The sequence below is a fragment of the Zootoca vivipara genome, chromosome 12, assembly GCF_965207765.1.
Source record: "Zootoca vivipara chromosome 12, rZooViv2.hap1.1, whole genome shotgun sequence".
NCBI classification, from domain to species: domain Eukaryota; kingdom Metazoa; phylum Chordata; class Lepidosauria; order Squamata; family Lacertidae; genus Zootoca; species Zootoca vivipara.
Genome location: NC_142595.1, coordinates 53,899,309 through 53,913,868, shown reverse-complemented (window position 1 = coordinate 53,913,868; position 14,560 = coordinate 53,899,309). Strand labels below are relative to the sequence as shown.

The window sequence follows — 14,560 nt, the reverse complement described above, 5'->3', positions numbered from 1 at the left end:
CTGCCCCCTCCCCTCTCCCAACGGTCTGTCTCGTTGACTAAGTCAGCTTTTCCTTGATCTATTTCATGTGCAAACCTTTCGGTCCGGCTCCCACCTGGGTCAGGAAATGGGACTGGTCCCCCGCCCGGGCTGGGCAGAGAGGAAGGGGGCAGGAGCCTTGGGGTCTCCCCCACCCGCCTGCCCCCCTTCTCCCCATTGCACCCCTTGCAAGAAGAGAGGAGACTCACCAGAGCTCTGCATTGGCAAAGGAGACCAGGAAGGGGCGGGGGAGGGAGCGGCTCGGGAGGACCTGCCCCCCACTTCCTGTCCTCTCTAGGAATCCAGCTCGATCCTTTTAACCCTTGCCGAGCGCATCCCGCTCCTCCTCTCCGTGTCCAGAGCCCAGGAGGAGGTGCTTCCTTCTGGCGAACCGAGCTGCTCCCTCCCTTGGAAAGAGCTGCAAGGGGACCCCCAAGGGCCATCCAGTCCAGCCCCCCTGCAATGCTGGCATCGCCTCGAAAGCATCCCTGGCAGGCAGGGGATGCTGCCTTCAGCCCTGCTCCTCCCCTCGGAGGAGTCACCCCAGCAGGGCAGGAGGGCCCAAGAGGCAGAGCTGGGACCAGACTCTGGGCCCCATTGATTGGGTTTGTGGCAAGTGCTGGTTGGTAAAATCAAAGAGGGATTCGGAGACCATTTGCGAGGGGACCCAGAGATTCCGACGGCCATGGGGCCTCCACAGGCTTTGATCTGACCCTGGTCCCCAGGGGACAGAGGGCCCCTCTGCATGCCCACCCCCAGCAGGGCAAAGGGCCCCTTCTCCCTCGGATGGGGGACAGGAAGAAGCTGGTGCCTCCTGCCAGGACAGACCCTGGGGGTCCCTCCAGCTGCTCCAGGTTCCCTGCCCTGACTGGCAGCCTTGACCCTCCAGGGTTCAAGACGGGGAATGTTCCCACTTGACCCTGAGGTGCTGCCAGGGAGGACGGAGCCTGGGCCCTTCCGCATGCCAAGCAGGTGTCCTGCTCCGAGTCCTGAGCTATGGGGGTCCTTCCCAGAGTATTCAAGGGGCGGAGCTGTGAGCTGGGTCTTGACTGGGTCTTTCATTCCAGCTGCCACCCCAGAGTATTTTTAAATTTTCCATTATGGATTATGATAACCTTCATTTTCATTTACAGGGGTATCTTGGTTCTCAGACTTAATCCATCACAGAAGTCTGTTCCAAAACTATGGCGCATTTTCCCATAGAAACTAATGCAAAATGGATTAATCCGTTCCAGGCTTTTAAAAAAGAATCCCTAAAACCGCAATTTAACCAGCATAACCAGCAGCTAAGAGATGAAATGTGCAGAATGAGATGAGAGAGACTTCAGATGAGAGAATGGACAGAATCTGTTGGGGGGGGGGACCTGAGACAGCAGTAGATGAAGAAAAGTCCACAGCTTTACAACTGTATGAAGGGATGAAAGAAAGAAAGAAAGAAAAAAGAAAGAGAGAAAGAAAGAGAGAGAGAGAAAGAAAGAAAGAAAGAAAGAAAGAAAGAAAGAAAGAAAGAAAGAAAGCTGTTTCGAAGCCAGAAGAGATTTATGAATGATTGGAGATGGAAATTAATACACAGGCAGAAAAAGCTTCTCATCTATTGGAAATCAGTTTGGAGAAAGACTGGAGGGAATGGTGTAAAAAGAACTTGTTTCCTTTTTCTTTGAACTGCAATGATCAATTGGAAATATTTTATGGAACAAGTTTGATTTAACGAAGACACAATAGGCACGAACTATGATATTATTATTATTCTCCTTCATGGATCACTGCCTTGTTGTGGCGAAGGGGCTTGAATAATTTAGAGAACCTATGAGCTATTCCATGCAGGGCCACCCAAGATGGACAGGTCATAGTGGAGAGTTTTTACTAAATGTGATCCACCTGGAACAGGAACTGGCAAGCCACTCCAGTATCCCTGCCAAGAAAACTCAATGGACAAAAACAACAGGGATATAAAAGTTATGACGCTGGAAGACAAGCCCCTCAGGTCGGAAAGCGTATAACATTATACTGAAGAAGAGTGGAGGACAAATACAAAATAGATTCAGAGCTGATGAAGTGTATGGGCCAAAGACGAAAGGTCGCTCAGTTGCGGATGTGCCTGGAAGCGAAAGTCCAATGCTGTATCTACTACTGTGGGCAAGGCTCCCATAGAAGAAATGGAGTGGCCCTCATAGTCAACAAAAGAGTGGCAAAAGCTGTACTGGGATGCAATCTCAAAAATGATAGAATGATCTCAATACGAATCCAAGGCATATCGTAGAGAGAGATTTGCTAATTGTATTATTGAGCTAAATCTGATCCTATAGTTTGCATTGCCTGCATTGTATAATCCTGATTGTGTGGCTGAGCCCCATATTCCCTAGATGCTTGCTTTTCTCTTTGCCTCTCTGTGTGCCAAAGTGTAATGTAAGCAAAGGGAACAGTGAGACAGGATGCCCTGCTAGCTATCAAGGCCGAATGGCTGGCCTTGTCTGGAAGAGAGAACGAGAGGCATAGAGGGACTTATCAGCCGATGATGCACTTCCAGCTTGACGCATAAACCAGCCTTCAGCTGGAGGCTGATGGTACATTGTCAACATGTGTGTATGAGGAGGACAGGACACAGATCTTCCTGTATGTGTATTTGTAACCTATGACCCTCTTACGTGCGCACACTTACAGAGTGGATTCCTGAGGAGGGGGAAGGAGCCCAAGAAATGTATAAGAATCCATGCAAACTTCTGTTCTTTACTCTTGTCGTGAAGAATCACCAAGGGTCTCTCTATATAGAGATTAAACTCTTTCTCTCAATTCAACCCTCAGAGTCGTTATTGACTGTCTTTCTCCCTGCCGGGGGCAACGCAAGGGACCCAGCTTGCCAATAAGGTTTGTTTGGTTCCTTTATATGGTGATACTTTTTCCAGTTCTCCACCCCCTTGAACAATCCTGCTCCTGAGGTACCTTAAGCAATAGAACCAAGTACTCTCCACCCCACCCCCCTTCACTGGGTCACTTTCTTCTTTTCCTTAGGAGAATCTCTCCCTTCCAGACTAGATTTGAATCCCAAGGAGGCTGTTCCTTTCCAGCTCCTTTTTCCCCTGGCTCAACCTCAGCCTCCCAGCAAAATGCCAGTCTATTCCTCCCACAACTTGCCGACAAAGTTCTGTATAGTTAAAGCTATGGTTTTCCCAGTAGTGATGTATGGAAGTGAGAGCTGGACCATCAAGAAGGCTGATCGCCGAAGAATTGATGCTTTTGAATTATGGTGCTGGAGGAGACTCTTGAGAGTCCCATGGACTGCAAGAAGATCAATGTAATACATTGGCTAGAGGGTAAGACCTGGATGACGCTGGTCGAAGATCTCTTGGGGGGGGGGTGCAGAGACTGAGGGGAAAGCTGTTTCCTAGCTCTGCTGGATCTCTCAGCGGCTTTTGACACCAGTGACCATGACATCCATCTGGAACATCTAGAGGAGTTGGGGGCTGGGGGCAATGTCATACAGTGGTTCCTGTTAGCAATTTCACTCCACCGATGCTGCAGAATGTGTGAAAGGAAGAGCGTCTTCTCTCTCTTCCGCTGTGGTATTGTTACAATGTACTTTCACTTTTGCCTGTTCTCTTTTGGAGATGGGTGAGAGAGAGCGTCATGATTCTCTGTCTGTAATATAGTGTAAATAAATACGTGGTTTAGATCTACGGATGGTTCATTCTTCTTGCTGTGCAATGACGGAATATTAGTGTGCATAAATCAATCTGGTTTATGCCGCTGAAGGGCACACTGGAATGAAGGGACGTGCCATTCCAGAGTTGTGCTTACCAGGAGGACCCTCAGAAAGGTCAGGGAGACGGAGGGGGCGACCCCAGAGCATCATAAATCACAACAGTACTGCTCCTTCCTCCTGGCCCAGGTCCAGAAAGTGGTGTTGGGGGTGAGTGTTCAGGCCCCTGGGCTCTCACTTGTGGGGTGCAGCTGGGAGAGATCATCCGGCTGGGTGTCCATCAGTATGCGGATGATACCCAGCTCTACCTCTCTTTTAAATTGGAACCAGTGAAGGTGGTCCTGTGTAAGTGTCTGGAGGCGGTTGGAGGACGGATGGTGGCTAACAGATTGAGGTTGAATCCTGACAAGACAGAAGTACTGTTTTGGGGGGACGGGGCAGGTGGGTGTGGGGGACTCCCTGGTCCTAAATGGGGTAACTGTGCCCCTGAAGAATTGGGTGTGCAGCCTAGGAGTCATTTTGGACTCACAGCTCTCCATGGAGGCTCAGGTTAATTCTGTATCCAGGGTAGCTGTTTATCAGCTTCATCTGGTACACAGGGCGAGACCCTCCCTGCTTGCAGACTTTCTCGCCAGAGTGAAGCATGCTCTGGTTATCTCCCGCTTGGACTCCTGCAATGCACTCTACATGGGGCTACCTTTGAAGGTGACCTGGAAATGACAACTAATCCAGAATGCGGCAGCTAGACAGGTGACTGGGAGTGGCCACCGAGACCATATAACACCGGTCCTGAACAACCTACATTGGCTCCTGGTACATTTCCGAGCACAATTCAAAGTGTTGGTGGTGATCTTTAAAGCCCTAAATGGCCTCGGCCCAGTAGGCCTGAAGGAGCATGTCCACCCCCATCGTCCAGTCTGGACACTGAGGTCCAGCTCCAAGGGTCTTCTGGAAGTTCCTTCACTGCGAGAAGCGAAGTTACAGGGAACCAGGTAGAGGGCCTTTTTGGTAGTGGTACCCGCCCTGTGGAATACCCTCCCATCAGATGTCAAGGAGATAAAGAACTACAAAACTTTTAGAAGAAATCTGAAGGCAGTCCTGTTTAGAGAAGCTTTTAATGTTTGATTTATTATGATTTTTATATATGTGTGTTGGAAGCCGCCCATAGTGGCTAAGGAAACCCAGCCTGATGGGTGGGGTATAAATATAACAACTACAACACAACAATTAATATTAATATTACTACTACTACTACTTCTAAAATCCCTTCTCAGCCATGAAGATCAGTGGCGACCTTGAGGACCAGGCACTACTTCACAACACTGCCAGGGAGTTGGACTAGATGACCCTCTGCGTCCCCTCCAACACTACAATCTTATAATTTTATTATATTCCCCGCTGCAAATTATTTGATGGGAAGTGACATTTCATTCCAGGTGAAGCTCTTTCCACATTTCAAGCACTGTCCGGGTTTCTCCGTCATATGAATTCTTTGATGGGAAGTGAGTGTTTGCTTCAAGGTGAAGCTCATTCCATACTCTTGGCATTGAAATGGTCCCGCCCCCCATTGTGAATTCTCTGGTGTCAGAGGAGCGCTTTTCTTGCAGTAATGCCCATCGAGCATTCTAAGGACTGATAGAGTTTCTGCGCTGCATGCATTATTTCGTGGGAGTTAAGAGAAGCCTTTGTACTGAAGCTCTTTCCACATTCCAGGCACTGAATCTCCCCTGTATGAATTCTTTGATGGCAAGTGAGAGAGCCCTTCATACCGAAGCTCTTTCCACATTCAAGGCACTGATAGGGTTTCTCCCCTGTATGACTTCTTTGATGGTAAGTGAGAGAGGCCTTCACACTGAAGCTCTTTCCACATTCCAAGCACTTATAGGGTTTCTCCTCTGTATGACTTCGTTGATGTAAAGTGAGATAGTACTTTCTACTGAAGCTCTTTTCACAATGCAAGCACTGATATAGTTTCTGCCCTGTATGAATTCTTTGATGGGAAGTGAGAGCAGAACTCTGACTGAAGCTCTTTCCACATTCCACACACTGATAGGGTTTCTCCCCTGTATGAATTCTCTGATGGGAAGTGAGATGGTGCTTTCTACTGAAGCTCTTTCCGCAATCCAAGCACTGATATGGTTTGTTCCAAATGGGATTTTGATGAGACATGGAATCGGAACCGTTAGTGACGTTATCCTCACATTCCAAGGACTGATATGGCTTCTGCCCTGTGTGGACTTTTTTATGGTTTCCTTCGTTCTTCATTTCCAATTCATCACCACCTGAAAGAAAGAGAGAGGTGGATTAGAGCATCAGGAAAATATGAAGCCTCTAATTATTGAACAATGCTCATTAGTGCTTGTGAGAGAGGAAGAACTGAAGGGAGTTCGATGGGAAATCTTAATAAAAGTTTCACTGCCTTCTTGACTGCCATCCACAGACATCTTTATGGCAACCTGGGATTCAAAAAGCCTGGCTCTTTTCTGGGATGGATTTTGTTTTCCTGATCATCGAATGTCCAGGACATGACTGACTACAACCAAGAGGAGCAGGCTGAATTGGGGGGGGGGGGCAGTCAAGCAGAAGTGAAAGAGGGAGGCAGCCAAAAACAGTGCGCTAAAAGCCCCTTGTCAGAAACAAAATAAAAAAATTCCTTCCAGTAACACCTTAGAGACCAAGTTTGTCATTGGTATGAGCTTTCGTGTGCATGCACACTTCTTCAGATACACTCCTTGCTGTTTCTCTATGCTGGCAGCCTGCCTGTTCCTGACATGGAATCCTCTCCGTCTCTTAGCTGTCTCTTTGGTCCACCAAAAATGGACAGGAGCAAAAAGGAAAATGAGCAAGTGTGGATGAATCTGGCTCTGGACTGCACCACCAAAGCACCATTTGCCAAGGACTGGGGAGGAAGGGGCTTTTGATCTGGAGGACCTGCCTGCCTTAGCTTTTGTTTCCTGTCCTCTCTAGGAATGCAGCTCAGTTCCTTTTAACCCTTGGGAAGACAAGCACAAGTAGCGCCCCTTCCCTCCCTCTCTGTGTTCTCTTTCTCCAGAGCAGGAGCCCAAGACCAGCTGCTTGTGTCAGGAACCCCAGAGGTGCTTTCTTTGGGGGACCCTCTTGGCTGACATGCTGAGCTGCTTCCTCCCTTAGACATGGAAGCAGGAGGAAACGCTTTCTGAGAAGGAAAGAGTTGCAAGGGAACCCCCGGGGTGATCTAGTCCTGTCCCCTGAAATGCAGGAATCTCAACTTACACACCCAACCTCTGCTTGCCAAACTCCAATGATACCTTCTGCAGAGGCAGAAGAGCCATCCAAGCTTGAAACATTTAAGTCCTCCAATGAAGGAGAATTCTGCACCTTCCAAGGAAGTCCAAGGATTGAGTCAGAATCTCCTTTCTTGTAACATGAAGCCACTGGGCTTGGGTCCTCCCCTCCACAACAGCAGCAGAAAAAACGGTTGCTCCAACTTCCATGGAAGAGAATGGTGGGGGGTTAAAGCATTCTCTGGATTCCTCTAAGGGCAGAGGAGGAATGGGCCCTGTGGTCTGGCTCTCACATCCCCATGGAATACAAGAGCAGGCAAGGCACCGGGGCAGGAGCACTGGGTCTGCTGCAACACCCCCCCTACCCCGACTCCGTTTCTGGAAGCAGAGGTCATCCTACGAATTGGAAGTTAATTGGCAATTAAAGTAAGGGCATGTGCTGGAGGAGATGCAACTACAATCTGTGGTACATTCAGCTGCGTGGATTTAAGGTTTGAGCTGAGATAAGATTTCATTCTGTGCAAAAGATGGTTGGGGGAGAGAGAATCCCATGGCTGTTTACACTGAGTTTTTCTCTTTACTTTTATGATTTGGCAACCCTCTCCGGAAGGCAAGTTTAAAAAATATATATGAGTGAGGATGGAATAAGTTGGAGTAACATTAAGATTGTGGCGAGTGGCTGCGGGGGGGCCGATCAGGCCTTCGGATGTCAAATAAATTTGTAAGCGCACCCCAATTTGTATCGTTCGTAAGTAGAATTTTTCATAAGTAGGGTTATTCGTTAGTCGAGGTACCACTGTACTTTGAACTTAATTGCAACCAAGGTGTTTGGGACGCAAGCAAGGCAGTTTTAAGAGGCTATTTTACTCAGCAAAGTGCATATCAGAGGAAAATAAGGGAAGGGAAGAAATTGGATATATCTAACAAGTTAATAAGGAATGAGAAAGAATTCTTTACAAAAGTGGGAAATACTTTCTACAAGAGATAAAGACAATACAATACTCAATGCTTGCAAACCAATGCTTGTTCTCCTACCCTCAATGCTCGCCTGGTCCTGGGAGAAGGGGGACAAGAATGCTCTCCAAAGACACGGAGTCTGTCAGCTGTCCCTCCTCTGGTGTTTTATCTTCCTGCTGTTCCTCTTCCACTATTTCCCAGCTTCTCCCCTCTGCAGCCTCTGAACTATGACCATCTGCAAACCACGGTTCTAAATCTACACTGCCCTCCTGCCCACGGGAAGGTTCAGGAGAAGGGGGCAGCCCCCACCATTTCTCCTCAGTCCAGCCGACAGTAGGAGAGGGGACAGTGATTCCTACCATTTCCCTAATTCCTTCGAGATCTTCCTGCCTCTTTCTCACCTTGCCCATCTTTGGTCATCCTGTTTCCATTAACAAAAAGGCGAAAGACTTGTGATCGTGAGCAATGCTCTGAACCTAGAAATCTCTGTCTCCAACCTGCCTTTAAATCCCCTTGCCATGGGGTGGGTGGATCCCACTGGGGATCTGAGAATCCTGCACTGAGCAACCCTATATTTGCATGTGTTAATAATGTCTGATGTGTGTGAACTCAGGATATTCCTGAATGCCTTTCAGGATGTGGGAATAAGGCTTCTGTCAGGACACCATGGCGGCTCTGGTGTCCTATTAGAGTTATGTCAATCTTATACAGAGATAAACCATATCATCAATTCCGATTCACACATATCTCCTGACACCCTGGGTGGCAATGTTGAGATCCATCAAAATCTGGGAGATTTCATCACGGGGGAAAACAAGTATTATGACCAAACAGGGAACCTTACCGGGAGAGTTCATGATCCTACAAGTCTCCTCCATGACTTCCTGATGCAGAGCTTTCTGGGCAGGATCCAGCAACGCCCACTCCTCAGCCGTGAAACGAACAGCAACATCTTCAAAACAAACTGGACCCTAAAAGAAAAAAGGTCCTTCTCTTATACAACATAAAGATTATTTACTGCGCATTGCTCTTTCTGCCTGTGTTGTATTAATCGGATTTGTTTGCTGCACATTTTGACTGTGGATGCATAATTTAATGTTTTGGGATTCTTTCATAGTGTTTTTTTTAAGGAGGGGTATGAATCTTAGTGAAAATGGATGGAACTGCACGTTGATTTCTTAAAATCATTCTGTCTGTGCAACCATGCCAGTTTCCCAGATTTATCAGAAGAAAAAAGAGCAGAAGATTCATTTGCCCCCAGAAATGCCCTCTCTCCCCCCACCCCTCAGCCTCTTTCCCCCCAAGGCTCCTTCCCCCTACCTGATCCGGTTCCTCAGCCGCTGCTTCCCCTCCACCAGGATGAAGAGATGGATGAGGAGGTCTTGCCAGCATCCTTCTTTCACCTGCGAGAGACAAAGGGAAGTGAGAAGACAGGAGTGCATGATGCTTCTCTCTGAGATGTGTTTGGGAGTTTGTCCTCATTTCATATTTTAGTTATGCTAAAATACATAACCTCTCCCTTGGCCTCTTGGTACCCCAAAGTACTGAAAGAACCCACTGAAAGTACTGAAAGAACCCACAGAGTAGTTTGTGAATAAGAGAATGCGGCCAGACTGAGAAAAAACTCCTTCCTCCTTACCCAGCGGCCTCTCTCTGGAAGGAACGGGAGAGGCAAAATCTTTAGGGGTATCCGATATCATTCCCTGGATACATTCCAAAAAAGGATTGAGAATAACAGAATGTGGCAGACTGAGAAAAAACTCCTTCCTCCTTACCCAGCGGCCTCTCTCTGGAAGGAACGGGAGAGGCAAAATCTTTAGGGGTATCCAATATCATTCCCTGGATACATTCCAAAAAAGGATTGAGAATAACAGAATGTGGCAGACTGAGAAAAAACTCCTTCCTCCTTACCCAGCAGCCTCTCTCTGGTGTCCAACAAAGTCCTCTCTCCCTCAGAGGAATCAGGAATTGTTTCTGCACAAAGATCCTTTACCTGAAAGAGAAACAAGGATTTAAAAGAAATAAAGGAATGGCAGAGGCAGAATCTTTAGGGATATTTGATCTCATTCCTTGGATGCTTTCTGAAAAAGGATGGCCCATTTTTTTAGCATTTAGGGATGTTCTCCCTCCTGTTTGGAGCCCCTTGGGAGTATCCAGAGGAAAGTCTCTCTCACCTGCTTTCTCTCTGCCTGCTTTCTCTCCTCTGCCTGACTCAGGAGGAAACCTTCAGCCAGGGCCACCGCCTGGGAACTGGTCTCCGCTCCGCATTCCCTCACCCAGCTCTCCATCTCCGGGGGAAGGACAGCCAGGAACTGCTCCAAAATCACCAGGTCCAGCATCTCAGCTTTCGTGTGCCTTTCTGGCTTCAGCCACTGGTGGCAAAAGCGGTGGAGTTGGCTGCAAGCTTCACGGGGTCCTTTGACTTGCAGGTAGCAGAACCAGCTGAACTGCCGCCTCTGCGCCTCTGAGCAAAGGGTGTCCTCCTCACCCAGGATCTTCTGCACAAGGTTTTCCCAGAATCCCCCACTGCTCCTGGTTTCCATGCCATGGCCTCTTCCTGCTCCAGGGCTGCTCCAGGGCTCCTGCTTATCCATCCAAAAGATCCGAAGGAACCCCTCGGTCCTCTTCCAAGTTCTGTCCGTCCGAACGAGAGGTGCTGGCAAATTCTACAAACAAAGACATTGTTCTGTTATAAAACTGATACACGGGAAGGAGAAGAAGGTGGTTCCCTGAGTAAGCGGAGATGAGTCTTGGTAGGAACCAGGACTGGACTGCACCACAGCCCAGACTCTGAGGAAGAAGGAAGAAGAAGAAATCTTTTAGTTCTAGTTTTAAACTATTTTTAAATAGTGTTTTAATGCTGAAATATGCCCTGGGAACTTAGGGTGAAGTGCATGTAAATAACAGGATGGGTAATTGCTAATTATAATAATTAAAATAACAATAACGTTGCCTAGCATAACCCCACCACCACCCCACCTGCTTAGAGGTTGTCAGGTGGCCTCAGTAACTAGCATTGCCCATTTCCAGCTCTGGCGAGTTTTCCAGCCACAATCTCTTTGGGACGAGAGGACGAGGCCATGGGATTCCATGCTCTGGATCCAATGGGATCATTGCAATGCCCTCCATGCGCAGCTGCCCTTGAACAGCTGTAAAAAGCAGCCGTCAGATTATGGGCTGGGCTCCGTCTCTTTATTAATTTCATTTCCTTCCCCCCATTTTCTCCAAGGAACTTCAGAGTCTATTCCTCCTCCCTGAACCCCCCAAACAACTCAAGTCCTGTTTTGAAACAGCTGCAATGCTGGTCCATTCACTTCTGGGCCCAGTTCAAGGTACTCACAGGAGCTGTTCCTTTTGGCCCCCCAATATCTGAAGAAAGGCCCCCTTGGGGGCTCAGGTTGCCAGAGGGGCCCTCTTGGTGGTTTTGCCACACTCAAGAGCTTTGGGTGGCCAAAGAGAGGGAAGCCTGGTGGCGGTTCCTCTCTTGGGGGGTTTCCTCCCCAGAGAGGCCTGCCTGCCCCCTTCTCTTCTTGGATGCCTGCCCCACACCACAAGCTTGTTTCACAGAACCCTAGAACTGTAGAGCTGGAAGGGGCACTGGGGGTCATGTAACCCAACTCCCTACAATGTAGGAATCTCAACTCACACATCATTGAGAGGTGGACATCCAAACTCCACTTAAAACCTTCATGGAAGAAGAGATTCTTGCACTGCAGGGGGTTGGACTAGATGACCCTCGGGTTCCCTTCCAACTCTATGATTCCATGATCCTATGATTCTCACAGGGGCCACCCAGGGCCCTCAATGGGCAGCGCCCCTGTAGGGCTGGGGCACAAGAGCCCCTCTCTCTCCCCCCCCGTGCTTTCTTCCCAGTAACTGGGATTTAGAAGCATCGCTGGGGAGACAGGAGCTCATGAAGCCAGAGCCCCTCCTCCTCGCTGCACTGGTCCCAGCCTTGCCTCCTGGGGCAGGGAGTTCCATAGGCTTGACTCTGCACCGCAGGAAGAAGCGCGTTCTCTTCTCTGCCCCCTCCCCTCTTCCAACAGTCTCAATTTATTGCATGGGTCTCGCTTTCCTTTTTCCTTTCTTATATTTTACGTACCGTACAAATCTTTCTCTCCAACTACAACGTAGATGGCCCGGATTCCTCGGTATGGAGGGGGCTTAATTTCATGCTCTTTCCTTCCCTCCCCAAAGTTATGGATGCAAAGGAAGGAAAGAGTGACAGATGTCCTGTGCCCTGGTCCCCCTCCCTGGCTTTGCAGAGAGAAAGGGGGCAGGAGCCTCTCTCTCCCTGGACTTGGGGGTCCCCCCCCCACATGAGCTGAGCACACACACCAGGGCCGTAGCTGGGGGTGTGAGGAAGGCCCCCACCAGGAGCACAGGCGGTGGGGCTGTTTGTCCATCCTATGTCCCCGAGGGCTGTGCTTGGATGGTCAGTGAGGTACAGGGTGGCGGTGAAGGAGTTGAGAAGTGTGGCCGCAAGGGAGCGGGGCAAGGTGAGTGTTGAATGAATGAATCAATCTTTATTTGCATCAGCCACCAGCCATAGCAATAAAATAAAATGCCGTATACAGAGGATAAAGGTAAAAAGTTGATGACATGAAATACATTTTGGGGGTTAGGATCAATAGTCAAATGATGGATCTTATTCTACCTGACCTGGTTAAAAACCTTGCAACTTTTGTTGTCACCAGTTCATCTTGATCTGCCAAGAGAATGGAGGCCGCAACCGGGAGGGGTAACAACCTCTGTCCTCCAATCTTTGTAAAAAGGGACATGAGCCACCGATTCGATCCTGCCATCTCCACAGGGACATAACCGTGTTTGCAGTGGGATTTTTGGGAATCGCCCCTCGAGGACAGCCGAAGGCAGTATATTCGATCTTGCGAGAGTAAAAGCGTGTCTCTATTTCGGTATTATTAAGTTATGCAAACAGGGGAGGTACAAGGCGGGCGTTGAAAGGGGGGGGGGAGAGAAAAAGCTCCCCTCACCCGCGAACCATTTTTGCTCTCCTCTTTGGGGAGCGATCCTGCTTCTCCCAGCAGAGGGGGGGGTCTCCTGGCCGGGTTTCCTGGCTTTACCCAAGGAAAGGGGGGTCCTGTTACCCCCTCCCCGTCTCCCCCAGGAGCAAGACGAAGGAGACTCCCATTCCTCGCCTCTGGACCCCTCAGAAAACCTTTATGTATCCCCCCCGGAAGATTCTTGGGGAGTGAGACACTTTCCCTCGAATCACCTGCAGGGAGGCGGAGAGAGGAAAGGGGGGGAGGGAGGGAGGGGGGAGGGGAGCCCTTGACTCTGGACGCTTCTGCCGGGGGCACCAGCTCTGCCCCCCTTCACCCCCCCCCTGCGCCCTCTAGGGAAGAGAGACTCACCCGGCGAGGCAGCCTCGGCCAAGGCGAGCAGAGTCCCCACTTCCGGGAGAGGGAGGGGCTTTGGTTCCGGAGGACCTGCCCCCTACCCACTACTTCCCGTCCATCCCAGTTCTGGGGGAAGCTTCGCTCTGGAGGACCCGCCCCCTCCCCCGGGATTCACCGTCCCCTCTAGGAGGAAGGCGAGTCAGCTGCTTTTAACCCTTCGGACGGGGAGGACCAGAGAGAAGGGGGAGGTGGAGGGACGGCAGAGGGAGATGCTGGCAGGGCGGACGGGGACCGGGCCCTTCTGCATGCCAAGCAGGTACCCTCAGGCCCTGAGCTATGGTGGCCCTTCCCAGAGGATTCAAGGGACGGAGCTGGGAGCTGTGAGCTGGGTCTGGACCGGGTCTTTCACCAAACAGCCCCTTCATTCCAGCTGCCACCCCAGAGTATTTTTACATTTTCCTTTATGGTTTATCACTACCTTATTTTTCATTTATTAAATTTGTATACTGCCTTCCTTTGAAGATATCAGGGCAGTCCCCAGCATTAAAATTCAAAATGAAAACACCAAATCCATAATAAAAACAAAAATGAAACACACCAATATCCCCCCTCCCATTGTTGTTGTTTCATCCTTTAGTCGTGTCCGACTCTTTGTGACCCCCTGAACCAGAGCACGCCAGGCACTCCTGTCTTGCACTGCCTCCCGCAGTTTGGTCAAACTCATGTTCGGAGCTTCGAGAACACTGTCCAACCATCTTGTCCTCTGTCGCCCCCTTCTCCTAGTGCCCTCAATCTTTCCCAACATCAAGGTCTTTTCCAGGGAGTCTTCTCTTCTCATGAGGTGGCCAAAGTATTGGAGCCTCAGCTTCAGGATCTGTCCTTCCAGTGAGCACTCAGGGCTGATTTCCTTCAGAATGGATAGGTTTGATCTTCTTGCAGTCCATGGGACTCTCAAGAGTCTCATCCAGCCCCATAATTCAAAAGCATCAATTCTTTGGCGATCAGCCTTCTTGATGGTCCAGCTCTCACTTCCATACATCACTAAAGACACTTAAAAGGATAAAGTTCCATTAGCCAAAGGCCTGATAGTTATGTTGTACTTACTTAAACACCCTTCCAAACTCTCAGCCAATCACCACGTACCACCAGAATTTAAAACTCCCCCCCCCAGCTAACATTGCCTTAAATCTATCATAATATTGAACTTGACTTACTATTGTGACATTAATTACTTTGCTAGAGGAGTATACAGCTTTAAATATGAC

General features: G+C 49.2%; 1 protein-coding gene and 1 long non-coding RNA gene across 2 annotated transcripts in view; one reads left to right on the top strand and one right to left on the bottom strand.

The window, feature by feature from the left end:
* The window catches only part of LOC118094451 (uncharacterized), a 36,848-nt gene extending 23,446 nt beyond the window's left edge, over nt 1–13,402 (bottom strand). The window contains 5 exon segments of the mRNA XM_088654889.1: nt 9,256–9,338; nt 9,575–9,724; nt 9,847–9,928; nt 10,110–10,601; nt 13,311–13,402. Of these exon segments, the coding sequence (XP_088511015.1) occupies nt 9,256–9,338; nt 9,575–9,724; nt 9,847–9,928; nt 10,110–10,529 (735 nt within the window). The 5' untranslated portion in view covers nt 10,530–10,601; nt 13,311–13,402.
* On the top strand, nt 228–3,692 carry LOC148684167 (uncharacterized). The gene is made up of 2 exons (XR_015946670.1): nt 228–2,883; nt 3,028–3,692. It is a non-coding gene; the product is annotated as an uncharacterized LOC148684167 (long non-coding RNA).
* Nucleotides 13,403–14,560: the final 1,158 nt, after the last annotated feature.